This window comes from Vanacampus margaritifer, chromosome 11 (genome assembly GCF_051991255.1).
Source record: "Vanacampus margaritifer isolate UIUO_Vmar chromosome 11, RoL_Vmar_1.0, whole genome shotgun sequence".
Classification (NCBI taxonomy): Eukaryota; Metazoa; Chordata; class Actinopteri; order Syngnathiformes; family Syngnathidae; genus Vanacampus; species Vanacampus margaritifer.
In genome coordinates, this window is record NC_135442.1 from 21,643,042 (window position 1) to 21,657,655 (window position 14,614).

General features: G+C 43.8%; 1 protein-coding gene across 2 annotated transcripts in view; it reads right to left on the reverse strand.

Moving 5' to 3' along the window:
- LOC144060674 (glycerol kinase-like) overlaps window positions 1-12,145 on the reverse strand; it is a 29,429-nt gene extending 17,284 nt beyond the window's left edge. For both annotated transcript variants that reach the window (XM_077580412.1, XM_077580413.1), the window contains exons 1-2: window positions 11,999-12,145; window positions 71-144 (exon numbers count right to left, since the gene is read on the reverse strand). In XM_077580412.1, the coding sequence (XP_077436538.1) occupies window positions 71-144; window positions 11,999-12,052 (128 nt within the window). In that variant the 5' untranslated portion in view covers window positions 12,053-12,145. The remainder of the gene's footprint in view (window positions 1-70; window positions 145-11,998) is intronic.
- Window positions 12,146-14,614: the final 2,469 nt, after the last annotated feature.

Below are 14,614 nucleotides of genomic sequence, written 5' to 3' on the forward strand. Positions count from 1 at the left end.
TGGTAAACTACAGTATAAACTATGGTATGATTTCACATATCACCAGATAATGTGAAGATTTAAAACTCACCCCTCCTTTGGAAAACTTTGGTTTATTTCTACTTGGTGGTGAATGATTAATTCAGCTGTCTTGGCATTGAACACCTGTGAGCAAGAGATTAAAGAGAGAAAGACACCAAAATGGTTTTCACTAACAAAATAAAAAGTAGCAAAATACTTAGGGCCATTATTTATTGTAAGTACACTGTAACAAATTTCAGTAAAATTTACAGTAAAAAAAGATAGCATTTACTTGTTTGATAATTTTACAGTATTTAACTGTATACAGCAATGCATTACGGGTAAAAACAAAAGTACAGTAATTTGCCTTATAATTAGTGGTAAAATACCATAAATTTTGCAGCAACTATGTTTTGGCACGTATATATGTGGATTAGATGTAAATACTGTAAAGATTGTTGGATTTTGGCGGGTATGTCTATAGGAGAAGAAGCAAATAACAGACCCTATATTGTCACCGGAGCAAGGACAAGAGTAATATTTTAGCATGAGGGCAGTCTGCATCATCTTCACATCGCGTTTCTCCAATAAACAGGCAACCTTACAGCTAACACTCATTTATGCACTCGGCTGCAGAACGAGGACTGATTTTACAACAAGGGTAGCATGGTGTATGGCTGGTTAGCATGTCTGCCTTCCAGTGCTGAGGGCGTGAGGTCGAGTCCAGGCTTTGGCCTTCCGGGGTGGAGTTTGCATGTTCTCCCAATGCCTGTGTGGATTTTCTCTGAGTGTTCTGGTCCCCCTCCCACATTCCAAAGACATGTATGGCCGGTTAATTGAGCACTCTAAATTGTGCCTAGATGAGATTGTGAGTGAGGATGGTTGTTCGTCTCTGTGTGCCCTGCGATTGGCAGGCAACCAGTTCAGGATGTACCCTGCCTACTGCCCAAAAATCAGCTGGGATAAACTCCAGTGACCCTTTTGAGGAATAAGTGGTAAAGAAAATAATAATAATAATACATTTTATTTGTAATGCACTTTATATTCCAACAATCTCAATGTGCTACAGAGTAAAAAAAAAAAAAAAAAAAAACGTCTAACAAAAAGCTTTTGAAAAAGAAACGTTTTAAGAGACAGTTTAAATATGTCAGTAGGCTGTGGAGCCCTCAGGCGGTCAGGAAGAGCATTCCACAGCCTCAACAGCCTCAGAGCCACAGAGAAGAAGGCCCGATCGCCCATAGTGCGGAGCTTGGCCTTGGGGGCTTGAAAGAGGTTTGAGGATGTAGAACGGCGGGTTCGTGAGGAGGTCTTTGGTATGAGGAGTTCTTTGAGGTATTGTGGGGCATGACCGTGAATGCACTAATGAGTGAGGAGGGAAACCTTGTGTTCTATTCTGAGGGACACCGGGAGCCAATTCAGTGATTTCAGGATGGGGGTGATGTGGTCAAATTTGCGCACCTCCATCAGGATCCTGGCAGCACAGTTCTGGATGTATTGCAGTTGGTTTCCCAGGGGGAGCAGATAGAGGGTGAAGAGGGTGGGACCCAATACCGAACCCTGAGGGACACCACAGGTGACAGTGTGAGTGTGTGATTTTGCCTGGCCCAAAGTGACGTATTTGGATCTGTTAGACAGGTAGGAGGTGAACCAGTTGCACACGTTTCCTGAGAGTCCAATGGTATGTTGTAAGCAGTGAAGAAGGATGTGATGGTCAACTGTGTCAAAAGCTGCTGTCAAGTCTAAGAGGATAGGTAGGGATGGGGAACCGGAGTCTGCTGTCATCAGGAGGTCATTTGTGACCCTTATAAAATGGATGGTGACACAACGAGGCTGTTTTTGGACTCAGAGGAAGAGGTGGAGGGTAAAGCAGCTTTTAATTAACAAAACAAAAGCTCTTCAATGAGAGGGAAAAAATAAAGACTATACAAACATTAACTGAAAGCGCTCCAAAAGGGAGGAAGTTCAAAACTACATTCAAAAACAAAAATCACTCTATGACTAAACAAAACTAAGCTATACAAAATTACAAACAAAGGTTCTCTCACGAGACAAGGCAATAAAGGCAACAAGGCAATTGGGTATCAAGGCTGTGGTCTATGGCAGGCTTCAGTGGCTCAAACGAAAACACTTCGGCACAAGACAGGGAAAACGCAGACTATTTAACACATGAGGGTAATGGGGAACAGGTGGAAACATTCAGGGATCAGGGTTGACACAGACACCACACGAGGAAGGGCAAGTGACCTGAAACGAGAGGAGTCAGACTTTTCACAATAAAACGGGAAATGACAAGACACCCTCACCGCGGTGTGACAGTACCCCTCCCCCTAGGGCCGACTCCTGATGGCCCAGGCTGGTCAGGATGATCCCTAAAAAAGTCTTCAATTAGAGAGTCATCCATGATGAAGCGGGAAGGTATCCACTGTCTTTCCTCGGGCCCATACCCCTCCCAGTCCACCAAGAACTGCCTGCCCCGGCCCCGCTTGCGGACGGCCAGCAATCGCTTGACTTTGTAGACGGGCCCCCCATCCACAATCACAGGAGGCGGCGGGGGCGTAGGAGCCGGAACCAGAGAACTCTCCTTGACTGGCTTGACTTGGCTTACGTGGAACGTTGGGTGAACACGCAAGGACCGAGGCAGGCGAAGACGGACCGCGGCCGGGTTGATCACCTTGGAGATGGGGTATGGGCCCACAAACCGAGGCGCCAACTTTTGGCATGGCACCTTTAAATGCAGATGTTTGGCTGACAACCACACTTTGTTCCCTGGCTGGTATACTGGAGCAGGTCTCCTTTTCCGATCCGCTGCTCGCTTGCCTCTGTCCCTCTGGCGCTCCAGAACCTGCCGAGCGGCTGCCCAGACGCGATGGCAACGACGGACCAAGGCATGGGCTGAGGGAACAGAGGCCTCAGACTCTAGGTTAGGAAAAAAAGGAGGGTCGTATCCAAAAACGCATTTGAAGGGGGTGAGTCCAGTGGCAGAGGTGGGCAGGGAGTTATGGGCAAACTCAACCCAGACCAGGTGTTTGCTCCACGATGCCGGGTTCTGAGATACAAGGCACCGTAAACCGGTTTCCAGCTGCTGGTTGAGACGTTCCGACTGACCGTTAGCCTCAGGGTGGTACCCTGAGGTTAGGCTGGCTTTGGCGCCTATTAGGCGGCAAAATTCCTTCCAAAAGCGTGACACAAAATGGGGCCCCCAATCCGACACAATGTCTCTAGGGAAAACGTGTTTAATCATGACCTCAGCCGTTTCCTTGGCTGAGGGAAGCTTTGACAAGGCTAAGAATTGGACCATCTTAGAAAATCGGTCAACTACTGTGAGAACGGTGGTCTTTCCTTTGGAGAGAGGAAGTCCCGTGACAAAATCCAGGGAAATTTCTGCCCATGGTCTAGAAGGAATGGGAAGAGGCTGTAGCAGACCCATGCGTGATCTGGTGGATGTCTTGTTTCGAGCACATAACGAGCAGGCCTCGATGTACTCCCGGACTTCCGGCTCCATGGAAGGCCACCAGAAACGCCGGGAGATGGCGTAAATTGTCCGTCGAACTCCCGGATGAAAGGATAGAAGCGAGGTGTGACCCCAATGGATCACCTGTGGGCGCAGCTGCTCTGGAACAAATAGTCTATTCGCCGGGCACCCTTTTGGTAGGGTTGCCTCCCCGTTGGCTTGTTTCACGTCCCTCTCGATTGGCCATGTCACGGCTCCAATCACACAGTCCGGCGAAAGGATGGTCTCTGGTTCCTTAGTTACAGGCTCAGGATCGTAGAGACGGGACAGGGCGTCGGGTTTGACGTTTTGAGACCCCGGCCTGTAAGTGAGAGAGAAGGAAAACCGGTTGAAGAACAGTGCCCATCTGGCCTGGCGTGAGTTGAGTCTCTTGGCTTTGCGTATATATTCCAGGTTCTTGTGATCGGTCCAGACCATGAATGGATGCTTTGCCCCCTCAAGCCAGTGCCTCCACTCTTCCAGAGCAAGCTTGACGGCCAGAAGCTCTTTGTCCCCACCGTCATAGTTCCGCTCGGCCTTGGATAATCGTCGTGAAAAGAATGCGCAGGGGTGCATCTTTCCATCCTTCTCTGCGCGTTGAGACAGGACAGCTCCGATCCCCTCATTGGATGCATCCACTTCCACCATGAATTGCCGCTGTGGATCTGGTACTATGAGGATCGGAGCTGTGACAAATCGTTTCTTGAGTGCTTCAAAAGCGGCTTCAGCCGCCGGTGACCAACTGAACCTCACCAGAGTGGAGGTGAGGGCATGCAGAGGGGCAGCTATTGCGCTGAACCCTCTGATGAAGCGTCTGTAGAAGTTTGCGAACCCGAGGAACTGCTGAACCTTCTTGCGGCTAACAGGAGTGGGCCACTCCGTCACGGCCCTAGTCTTAGCCGGGTCCATCTGAACCCTCCCCGGAGCTATGACGAAACCCAAAAAAAAGACGGTTTCAGCATGAAAGACGCATTTCTCGGCCATAACATACAGTTTGTGCTCCAGCAGTCTTTGAAGAACCTTGGAAACATGGATCTGATGAGTGGCTAGATCTGTCGAGTATATGAGTATGTCGTCTAAATAAACATATACAAACTGGTCCAGAAAGTCTCTCAACACGTCATTGATCATGGCCTGGAAAACTGCAGAAGCGTTAGTGAGTCCGAAGGGCATGACCAGGTATTCATAATGGCCACTAGGTGTATTGAACCCTGTCTTCCACTCATCCCCCTCTCGGATCCTAATGAGGTGGTAGGCGTTGCGCAAGTCCAATTTAGTAAAGATCGTGGCTTGTTGGAGATTTTCAAAGACGGAGGACATGAGAGGAAGAGGGTAGCGGTTCTTTATCGTAATGTCATTAAGGGGGCTATGGTCTATACATGGCCGTAAGGAACCATCTTTCTTCCCCACAAAAAAGAAACCTGCTCCCGCTGGTGATGAGGAAGGACGAATCAGTCCAACCTTCAGAGAAGTTTCGATGTAATCCCTAAGGGCCGCCTTCTCTGGTCCTGAAACAGAATATAGGCGTCCCTTGGGAATGGTGGAACCAGGAATCAGTTCTATGGCACAGTCATAGGCACGATGGGGTGGGAGCGACATGGCCTTGGTCTTGCTGAAGATCTCCTGGAGGTGATGGTAGCATGGAGGCACTGTGCTCAAATTCGGGTATTCTGCGTCTGTGAAGGATTTGACAGAAATGTGATCAACCGTGGTGATGTCTACTTCTCGGTTTGGTGAACCAATCCCATGGCTCACACAATTCTTTCCCCATCCCAGAACTTCGCCAGTTACCCAGTCTACATGGGGATTGTGTTCACACAACCAGGGGTGTCCTAGGACCAGGGCCCGTGAAGGAGACTGAAAAACGTGAAAAACTAGGTGCTCCTTATGTTTGCCGACTTGGAGCTGGATGGGTTCTGTGATGTGCATAATAATGAATAGTTCACTTCCATTCAGGGCCCTAGCCTTAATGGGCTTGATTAACGGCTCAGTCTTGGCTCCTAAATGTCTCACCAGCCCCCAGTCAATTAGGCTCTCGTCGGCCCCAGAATCTATCAGGGCATAGAGATCTGTGGGAGTGGTGTGATGGTTGATCCTCACTGACGTGAGTCTTCGTGGAGCCGCCGCTGGAGTCGTGACTTGACTCACCTCTTGGGTCCTTTTGGCTGGGCAGGCGACCACGAAGTGATCTCGGTTCCCGCAGTAGAAACACAGCCCTTCCCGCTGTCGATGCCGTCTCTCCTCCAGCGAGATCCGCGCTCTGCCCAGTTGCATGGGCTCTTCCTCTGGTTGCACGGGAGCTGGTTGGCGCTGAACTGACAGGGATCCGAGAGGAGCTGACCCCCCTGATGTTGGGAAGCGCGGGAAGCCCTCCATTGTCCTGGTCCGGCGAGCGCGGCTCTGCGTCACCTCCTGCAGCCGATGATCCGTCCGTATGGCCAGGGCGATGAGGGAGTCCAAATCCGGTGGAAGATCGACTGCGATGAGAAGCTCTTGGATGGACGTTGCCAGGCCCTTGAGAAAAACGTCGTAGAGCGCCGTGGTGTTCCAGCCACTCTCTGCCGCAAGAGTGCGGAAGCGTATGGCATAGTCACTCACGGAGTCCCTTCCTTGGATCAGACTGCTTAGCTGCCGGGCCTTTTCCCGGTCGGAACAGGCTGGGTCAAAGACTCCCTGAAGAGCGGCTCGGAATTTCGGGGCGGAGCTGCAAAGTGGGGAACAGCGGGCCCACTCTCCCGTGGCCCAGGCTCTGGCTCTTCCAGTCAGGTGAGAGATCATGAAAGCCACCCGTGAACGATCTGTGGGAAAAGCCTGGGGGGAGTACTCAAAATGAATGTCACAGTCTGTTAAAAAGGCCTTGCATTGTCCTGGCTCTCCAGAGAATCGCTCAGGAGAGGCTAACTTGATCCCTGATCCGGTATATGGCACGGGTAGGATCGGCAAGGTAGCTTGAGTCTCTGGCTCGGATGGAGGGCTATTGGTGCGACTTCGAGCACCCGGAATCTGAGCTGAAAGCTCGGTCATTTGCGTTGCCATGGCGGTCTGAAACTCCTCCTGTCGGCGTAGACGGGCATCCTGAGCCCGCAAAGCTGCGATCAATTGCTCTCTCTCTGCTGAGTCCATGCTGGCCGAAGTGTTCTGACACAACGAGGCTGTTTTTGGACTCAGACGCAGAGGAAGAGGTGGAGGGTAAAGCAGCTTTTAATTAACAAAACAAAAGCTCTTCAATGAGAGGGAAAAAATAAAGACTATACAAACATTAACTGAAAGCGCTCCAAAAGGGAGGAAGTTCAAAACTACATTCAAAAACAAAAATCACTCTATGACTAAACAAAACTAAGCTATACAAAATTACAAACAAAGGTTCTCTCACGAGACAAGGCAATAAAGGCAACAAGGCAATTGGGTATCAAGGCTGTGGTCTATGGCAGGCTTCAGTGGCTCAAACGAAAACACTTCGGCACAAGACAGGGAAAACGCAGACTATTTAACACATGAGGGTAATGGGGAACAGGTGGAAACATTCAGGGATCAGGGTTGACACAGACACCACACGAGGCAAGGGCAAGTGACCTGAAACGAGAGGAGTCAGACTTTTCACAATAAAACAGGAAATGACAAGACACCCTCACCGCGGTGTGACAGATGGATGGATTCTATGATGACATACTGTATTTGTGATTAGTTGCCAGTAAATTCCTGTAAATTACGTAGAATACAAACAACGGTTGTAAACTAGATTACAGTGAATTGCTGTAAAAGTAAGTACAGTAAGTAATTGCAATTTATACACAGTAAATGTAACTTTTACCAGTTATTTCTTGTCAATTCTACAGTCAATTTGTTACAGTGTATTCATTTGTGTGTTTGAGTATAACCAAATATAATGTGATGGTGTGAAGAACTCAAAAATATAATTATTATTAATTTGGGGAAGAACTGTATCTCTTCCCGATGCTCTAAATTGTAATTCATATAGTCAACTAGACATACTGTAAATCAGCTTTTGGTCTACTTATGCAAGACTGTGTCGGTAACCCAACCAGTGCAAAAGCCCAATAATTCTGCTCCAACAGCTGCAGCAACCCTAAAACAGTAACACAAGTCCTTCATAAAAGAATGCCAGTATTGGCTATGTGGATGACATGTGACACACAATAACTGTTTTATCGAACATTACAATGCAAACTGTAAAAATGAAACCCCTGACAGAGAAATCCTTGAGGAGGGGTAATCTGGAGATTCAGGCGATTTCCTGGTAGGCTCGGCTGCTACATGCACTCTGCTATTCTAGATGCCACATTAATTTCCACCGGTCTGCGGATATGTTTTGAAATTAGCAGTACATTTGTTACTAAGGTTATTGACAAGTCGCAGTAATTTAAATCACGACTAGAAACAACACCACTGACACTATAGTACACACCCTTTCTCTGTTCAAAGTAACATACTAAAGAGGCAAAATAGTCACAAATGTTACTTGTAACAGTAAGAAAGCGTCCTGGGAAAGCCTCAATGTGATCATTAAGTTAGCTTCAAACTGCTAACTTGTGCTAAGTAGTGTACCAGAAGCAGTGTGAATCAGTTGCAAATACTAATGCTACACGTTAGCTTCCTAAATGTTACTGACTTAACAGCGTTTAATAAATCTGACTTGTTAAGTGTAAAGTCCCTTATCCTATGTTATACACTTGCCTATTGGTTCCATCTCAACTATTTGTTCTCACAAATAAACACTGATAGAAATCTTGTAAGCACATTCAATTGTTATTTATATTTTTGATCCAATATGTTTATCATTAGAGGGAATGGTAAGCTATATTGGAATGATACACTAAAAAGGGTAACATTTTTATATTTTCATTAAAATGTTGGAAACTAAAAGTGGGCCGGTCTGAGTCATGAAACTCCAGGACTGAAAATGAATCTCACTCTCACACTGCTGAAATTGAAATGAACCTGGAAAACTGCCAGCTTCTGACCTCGTACCAGAAGTGAAACACAGACAACCGTGACCAAACATGCAAGAATCATCGCCCATGTTGATTTGTACTGAAAGTAATTGTTGAAGGACATCTTATCTTAATAGGGCAAGCCGCAAAGTGCCTGATCACACGTGTCGATCAGGCAATCTTGCGCTTCAGTGACTTCTGTCTAAAAGCATCAACTGTGTGTGTGATTTGCTTATGACTGCAGATGTTACTTAAGTCTTGCAATGGGTCTGAAAACAACCAGGTAAGTTAAAGTTTAACTTCATGTCAGATGAACTTTCAAACAGACCTCAGGTAGGTGAAGAAATTGGTCACTTATGTAAAGTAATTTAGATATTACTAAGTTATAGAAGCAGTTTTTTGGTCAAATATACTGTAAAGTATACGTATTTATTCACAACTGTTGGAAAATTGCACAGTACTTTTGAGTGTTCACAATTATGATGTAATTATGTAAGGTCTAAGGCAGAGGTGAGCAATCTAGGTCCTGCAGGTTTTGGAGGTTTCTCACTTCCAACACAAGCTGATTCCAATCAACAGGGTCATTATCAGGCTTATGCAGAGTTTGCTGATGAGCTGATCATATATCAGCTGTGTTGGAGAAGGGCAACATGCAAAACCTGCAGGACTTCGGCCTACCTCTGGTCTAAATTATTAATAACTTTAACTTAAATGTACTACCATTTTTTAAAGGAATTATTATTTTTGAAAATGTATTCCCAAAAAAACTAAGGCATCACATGTAAATACAGTAAGTATTCACAACCATTGCTCAATAATTTGTTGATACACCTTTGGCAGTAATTCAGCCTCAAGTCTGCACAAGTGTAGCACTCCTATCTTTGGGCACTTTCACCTTTGCAGTACCTCTCAAGCTCCATAGAGTTTGATGGGGAGTGTCGTGCACAGCCATTTTTAGATCTCTCCAGAGATGGTCGATAGGTCAATCACATTCACAGAGTTGCCCAGAAGCCACTCCTTGGTTGTCTTGACTTTGTGTGCTTGGGGTCATTGTCCTGTTGGAAAGTACTGTAAATCTTCGCTCCAGTTTGAGGTTCTGAGCAATCTGGAGCAGGTTTTTACTGAGGATGTCTCTGTATATTGTTGCAATTATCCTTCATTCAATCCTGACTAGTTTCCCAGTTCCTACCACTGAAAAAATTTGTCTCATCAGACCAGTCAGTGAAAGTTCTTTAGGTGCCATTTGACTAACTCCAAGCAGGCTGTTTCGTGCTTGTTACAAAGGAATGGCTTCTGACTGTCCTGATTGGTGAAATGCTGCAGCGAAGGTTGTCCTTCTGGAAGGTTATTCTCTCTCCACACTCCACAGAGGACCGTTGGGCGCATCCATTGCAGCCTGGTCATCCTGGAAGGTGGATTACCACATTTGCGGTCCCTTCTGAAGGGTTCTTGTTTTTCCCCTCATGGGATTTTTTAAGATTTTCTATGCCCTCTTGTGGTTCGATCAAGGGATGTCGTTAATATTTGTCAACTGTGGGCATGTAAAGCCCTTAGAGACTCTTTTGTGATTAAGGGCTATATGAATAAACTTGACTTGACTTTACTTGACAGAGTGACTATTGGGTTCTTGGTCAGCTCTACGACTACGACCCTTCTCCAACGATTGCTCGGTTTGGACAGTCAGCCAGGTCTTGGAATGAGTCCTACTGGTTTGGAACTCCTTCCATTTACGGCTGATGGAGACCACTGTGCTCATTAGAACCTTCAAAGCAGCAGATTTTTTTTCTGATGTGTGCCTCACGACAATCCTGCCGAAAGAAATTCTTGGTTGGTTTGTGCTCTTGACATACACTGAACATTTTGTGTTTGCGGTGAGAAACAAATTATCGTGGCATATAGCAAATGTCTTGTGCATCTTGGGAACTTGTCGTGCTGTTTGCGGTTATGCTAACACCCAGAAGAAGTCTGTGGCTACAAGAGCAATGTTTTGAACATGCATCTCGGACAAAGACAGAATGTTGTGAGAATCGGTATGGTTTCCACCGCCTAGCTGAAGATGAGGAACACAGAAAGATTAGGATGAAAATTTTAATTTAAAAAGACTTCTGCTCCTTTGATTTTGTGGACATAAAGCACTCGGAAGAATGGGCACATCCTACTTTGTGGGTGCGTGATGACAAACCACCTGAGAAGATGTTCTCTATTTTAAGATGTGACAACTGGCGTTCCTGCAGGGTTTAAACCTGTAACTTTCATAGTAAATTGGACTCAAACAGTTACCATGTAAACAAAACACTGGTTCCGGTTAATACTGCAAGTCGCACCCATTATTCTGACTTAAACAAATGTCTGCCATCTAGTGGTGAGCACACTTATTACAACTTAAAACTGCTCAGCTACAGTAAATATTTGCACTGTCAAAAATTAATCGAGAGCCACACTGTGTGTATGCAGCCGTCCCTGTTCTAACTTCTAACCCATCCAAAAAAGTAGGACGGGGCCACAAAGGCAAAAAAAGAAAGAAAAAAAAGACCTCCACATTCCACAGATTAGTTAATTTTTGACAGGTGATAGCATCACACTTCAGCACACAACTGGTAGGAATTTAAGGGTTTTATCACTTAAAACCTGACAAATTTGCTGAAAATAATTCACACACGGTGAAGCTGACACGAGCCATCCATTAGAGAGTTTTAAATTAAATTTCCAAGCTGATGTATTAATGAAATTCTAAAACAAACAGACAGACCAAAAATCCTCTAGTCAAGGACTTAAGCAGCAGATGTGTACTTATTTAACATATGAATGGATGATATACTTTTTTTTCTTTTTTTTTACCAATTAAGAAAGCAAGTATCTACCCTACTAAGACTCCAATTCAGAACTGGCCCAAAGCAAAAGCAAACAAAATCCTTACTTTGGGCTCGGAATATAGTCACTAATAGTCACTAACTAGACTAGGTAGCATAAAATGGTTAAATGTTTGCATTAAGGCTTAAGTGTATTAACAAAAGATTGTCTACATTTTACCAAAAGTTAAGACCTCATTATTCAACTTTATATTTCTCTATTTAAAGGCAAGGCTGCTTTATTTATAGGGCACATTTCTTACAAAAGGTAACTCATTATCTTTTACATGATTGAAAGTATAACATTTAAAAGCATTTCTAAACAACGACCTAAAGACATTTAAAATTAAAGTATGTACAGTGCATAAGATTTTAAGCCCTTTTTGTCACCTTGTTTCACGCAACTGTTCAGCTGCATCATCATTTTTTGCTTGATATTTTTGATTTTTGTTTTCCATTTGAAGTTATTTTTTTTAAATAATTCTAAGTGATATTTGTTGTTGAACTTTACTGTTGTTGTACTATACACTTATACTGTATAGTCAGTGTCTACATGAATTTTTGCATATATTAGGCTATCCCTACATACACATATGCGTCACACTCGCCGTAAAATGTCGAGGTGAAATATGATTATACCAACGTTATTTTTTATCATTACTGTTTTCAGAATACAAAACATGCCGCCACACTGCCACGTCACTCACCAAAAACCTCGTTGAGCTCGTGCCCTGGTCAATAGCACCCACGAGCGGATCCATCGCTGTGTTTTTTTTTCTTTTCTCCTGATGGCCTCTGTGAGGAAAAATGATAAGCGCACGCGCTCACAAGTCCAGTGTTTGCTTTTGAAGCACAGCGGGTCAGCTTTGCATGAGGAAAGACTTGCTAGTAGGCGGGATTTTCGCGCCTGGTAGAAAGAAGCCCGACCTGTCTAAGCGAAGCTCCCATTGGGTAGTCGCTTTAAGGCGTTGGTCGCAGGTTGTCCAATCAGCTCTCAGTGGAAGTGGCACCCACGTGCTCGATGAATGCATGTCTAGGTGCATAAGAGTGGAAAGTGCTCTTCTTGTTTGTGTTACTGTACTCTGAGAATAAGTATCCGGTTACTTTTTAAATGAGGGTGAATGTCCACTTAATTTTATTGCTCAGTAGATGCCCTCATCATTGTACTCATATTGTACTTTTTTTCATCCATTCATCCAGTTACTTTACAGGGTATGCGCTTGATTTGTATCGGTATTGTTTTTTTATGTGCACTATTTGTTTGTCAGTGCCCTCTGTACAAGCATTTATTTTAAAGGTGAAATTTTCTTCCTTTTTTTTGGGCTTTTCCCTTCAGGGGTCGCCACAGCGAATCAGTTGCCTCCATCTAACCTTGTCCTCTGCATCCTCTGCTCTCACACCAACTTCCTTCATGCCCTCTTTAACTACATCCATAAACCTTCTCTTTGTTTTTTTTTCTAGACCTTCTGCCTGGCATAGGAAACTCAGCATCTTTCTGCCAATATACTCACTATCTCTCTTCTGGACATGTCCACACCATCTCAGTCTGGCCTCTCTGACTTTATCTCCAAAGCCTCTATAACATGTAGTGTCCCTCTGATGTACTCATTCCTGATTCTATCTATCCTGGTCACTCCCAAAGAGAACCTCAGCATCTTCATCTCTGCCACCTCCAGCTCTGCCTCCTGTCTTTTCCTCAGTGGCACTGTCTCCAAACCAAACAACATTGCTAGTCTCACCACAGTTGTATAAATCTTTCCTTTCATTTTAGCTGAAACTCTTCTATCACATATCATACCTGACACTTTTCTCCTTCCGTTCCAGCCTGCCTGCACACACTTTATCACTCCATTCCACACTCTCCATTGCTCTGGACTGTTGACCCTAAATACTTAAACTCTTCCACCTTATTGGTCAGATACTCTGTCTTGCTACCGCTAACCTTCATTCCTCTCTATTTTAAAGGTGAAATATCAGTATAATAATAATAATAATAAAAATCCATCCATTTTCTGAACCACTTATTCTGCGTAGTAGTAGTAGTAGTAATAATAATAATAATAATAATAATAATAATAATAATAATAATAATAATAATAATAATAATAATAATAATAATAATAATAATGTCATGGAGTAGTGGTGGTTGCGGACCCAAACGCAGGGAAGCAGGGCAAGGAGGCAGAGGTAATGTAAAAAAAAAAAAAAAAGGAATTTAATTATACAAAACAAAAACAAACTCCAAATGGCAAGTGAAACAAAACGTGGGGGAGACAACAAGGCAAAAAAACTGGCAGCATGACGGGAGGAAAACAGAGGGGAGACTAAAATACACACACACACACACACACACACACAAATGACACAACAAGACACACCTGGCTAAGGGCACTGATTGGTTGACACGAGGAAGAGCAGGATTACATTTAACAAGACCAAGGGAGACACACAAGGAAAAACAGAACCCAAACATGATGATGACGCTTATTCTGTAAGTAGTAATAACAACAATAATAATAATAATAATAACAATAATATTATAGTATTGTTATTAACTAAAATAACATTGTAATATAATAATAATAATAATAATAATATAGTATTGTTATTAAATATACTAACATTTTAATATTGTTATTAATAAATATATATATATAGTGGTTATTAACTGTAACATTGTTTATACATGTAGATACATGCGTAACATGTTATTATTATTATACTGATATTTCACCTTTAAAATAAACTCTAACGTTAATATAATATAGTTATTAACTATAATAACATTGTTATTATTATTACTACTACTACTACTACTACCACCACCACTACTACTTATCTTGTTGGTCATGGCGAGCCACAGCGCATCCCAGCTGACTTCAGCCATAAGGCTGACTGCACTCTGGCCAGCCAATCAAAGGCAAAGGCAGAGCTATGTGGTGGCTAGGGGTGGCCAAACCTAGGGGGAAATTTTGATACTTGTGGTTTTCCTGCTATTTTCACATGGATCCTTGATACCATGCCAAAATGATTTTATATTAACTATGTACCATATTTTCCTGACTATAAAACTTGTTGGGTTATAAGCCGTGCCCACATGGTGTAGATTTGTTTGTTTTTCATATACAGGTATTGGCCGCGCCGGACTATAAACCGCGGATACATACCGTATGTTGTGAAATTAGATACTCAGGAGCGGGCGGTCGCACAGCGAAATCCATGGGAAAAAAAATAAAAACAATCCAATACCCGCACCGTCACTTTTGTCCATAAAATACGGTCTTTAGAAATAAATTTACAATAGTTCTGAATGCAAAACTCTT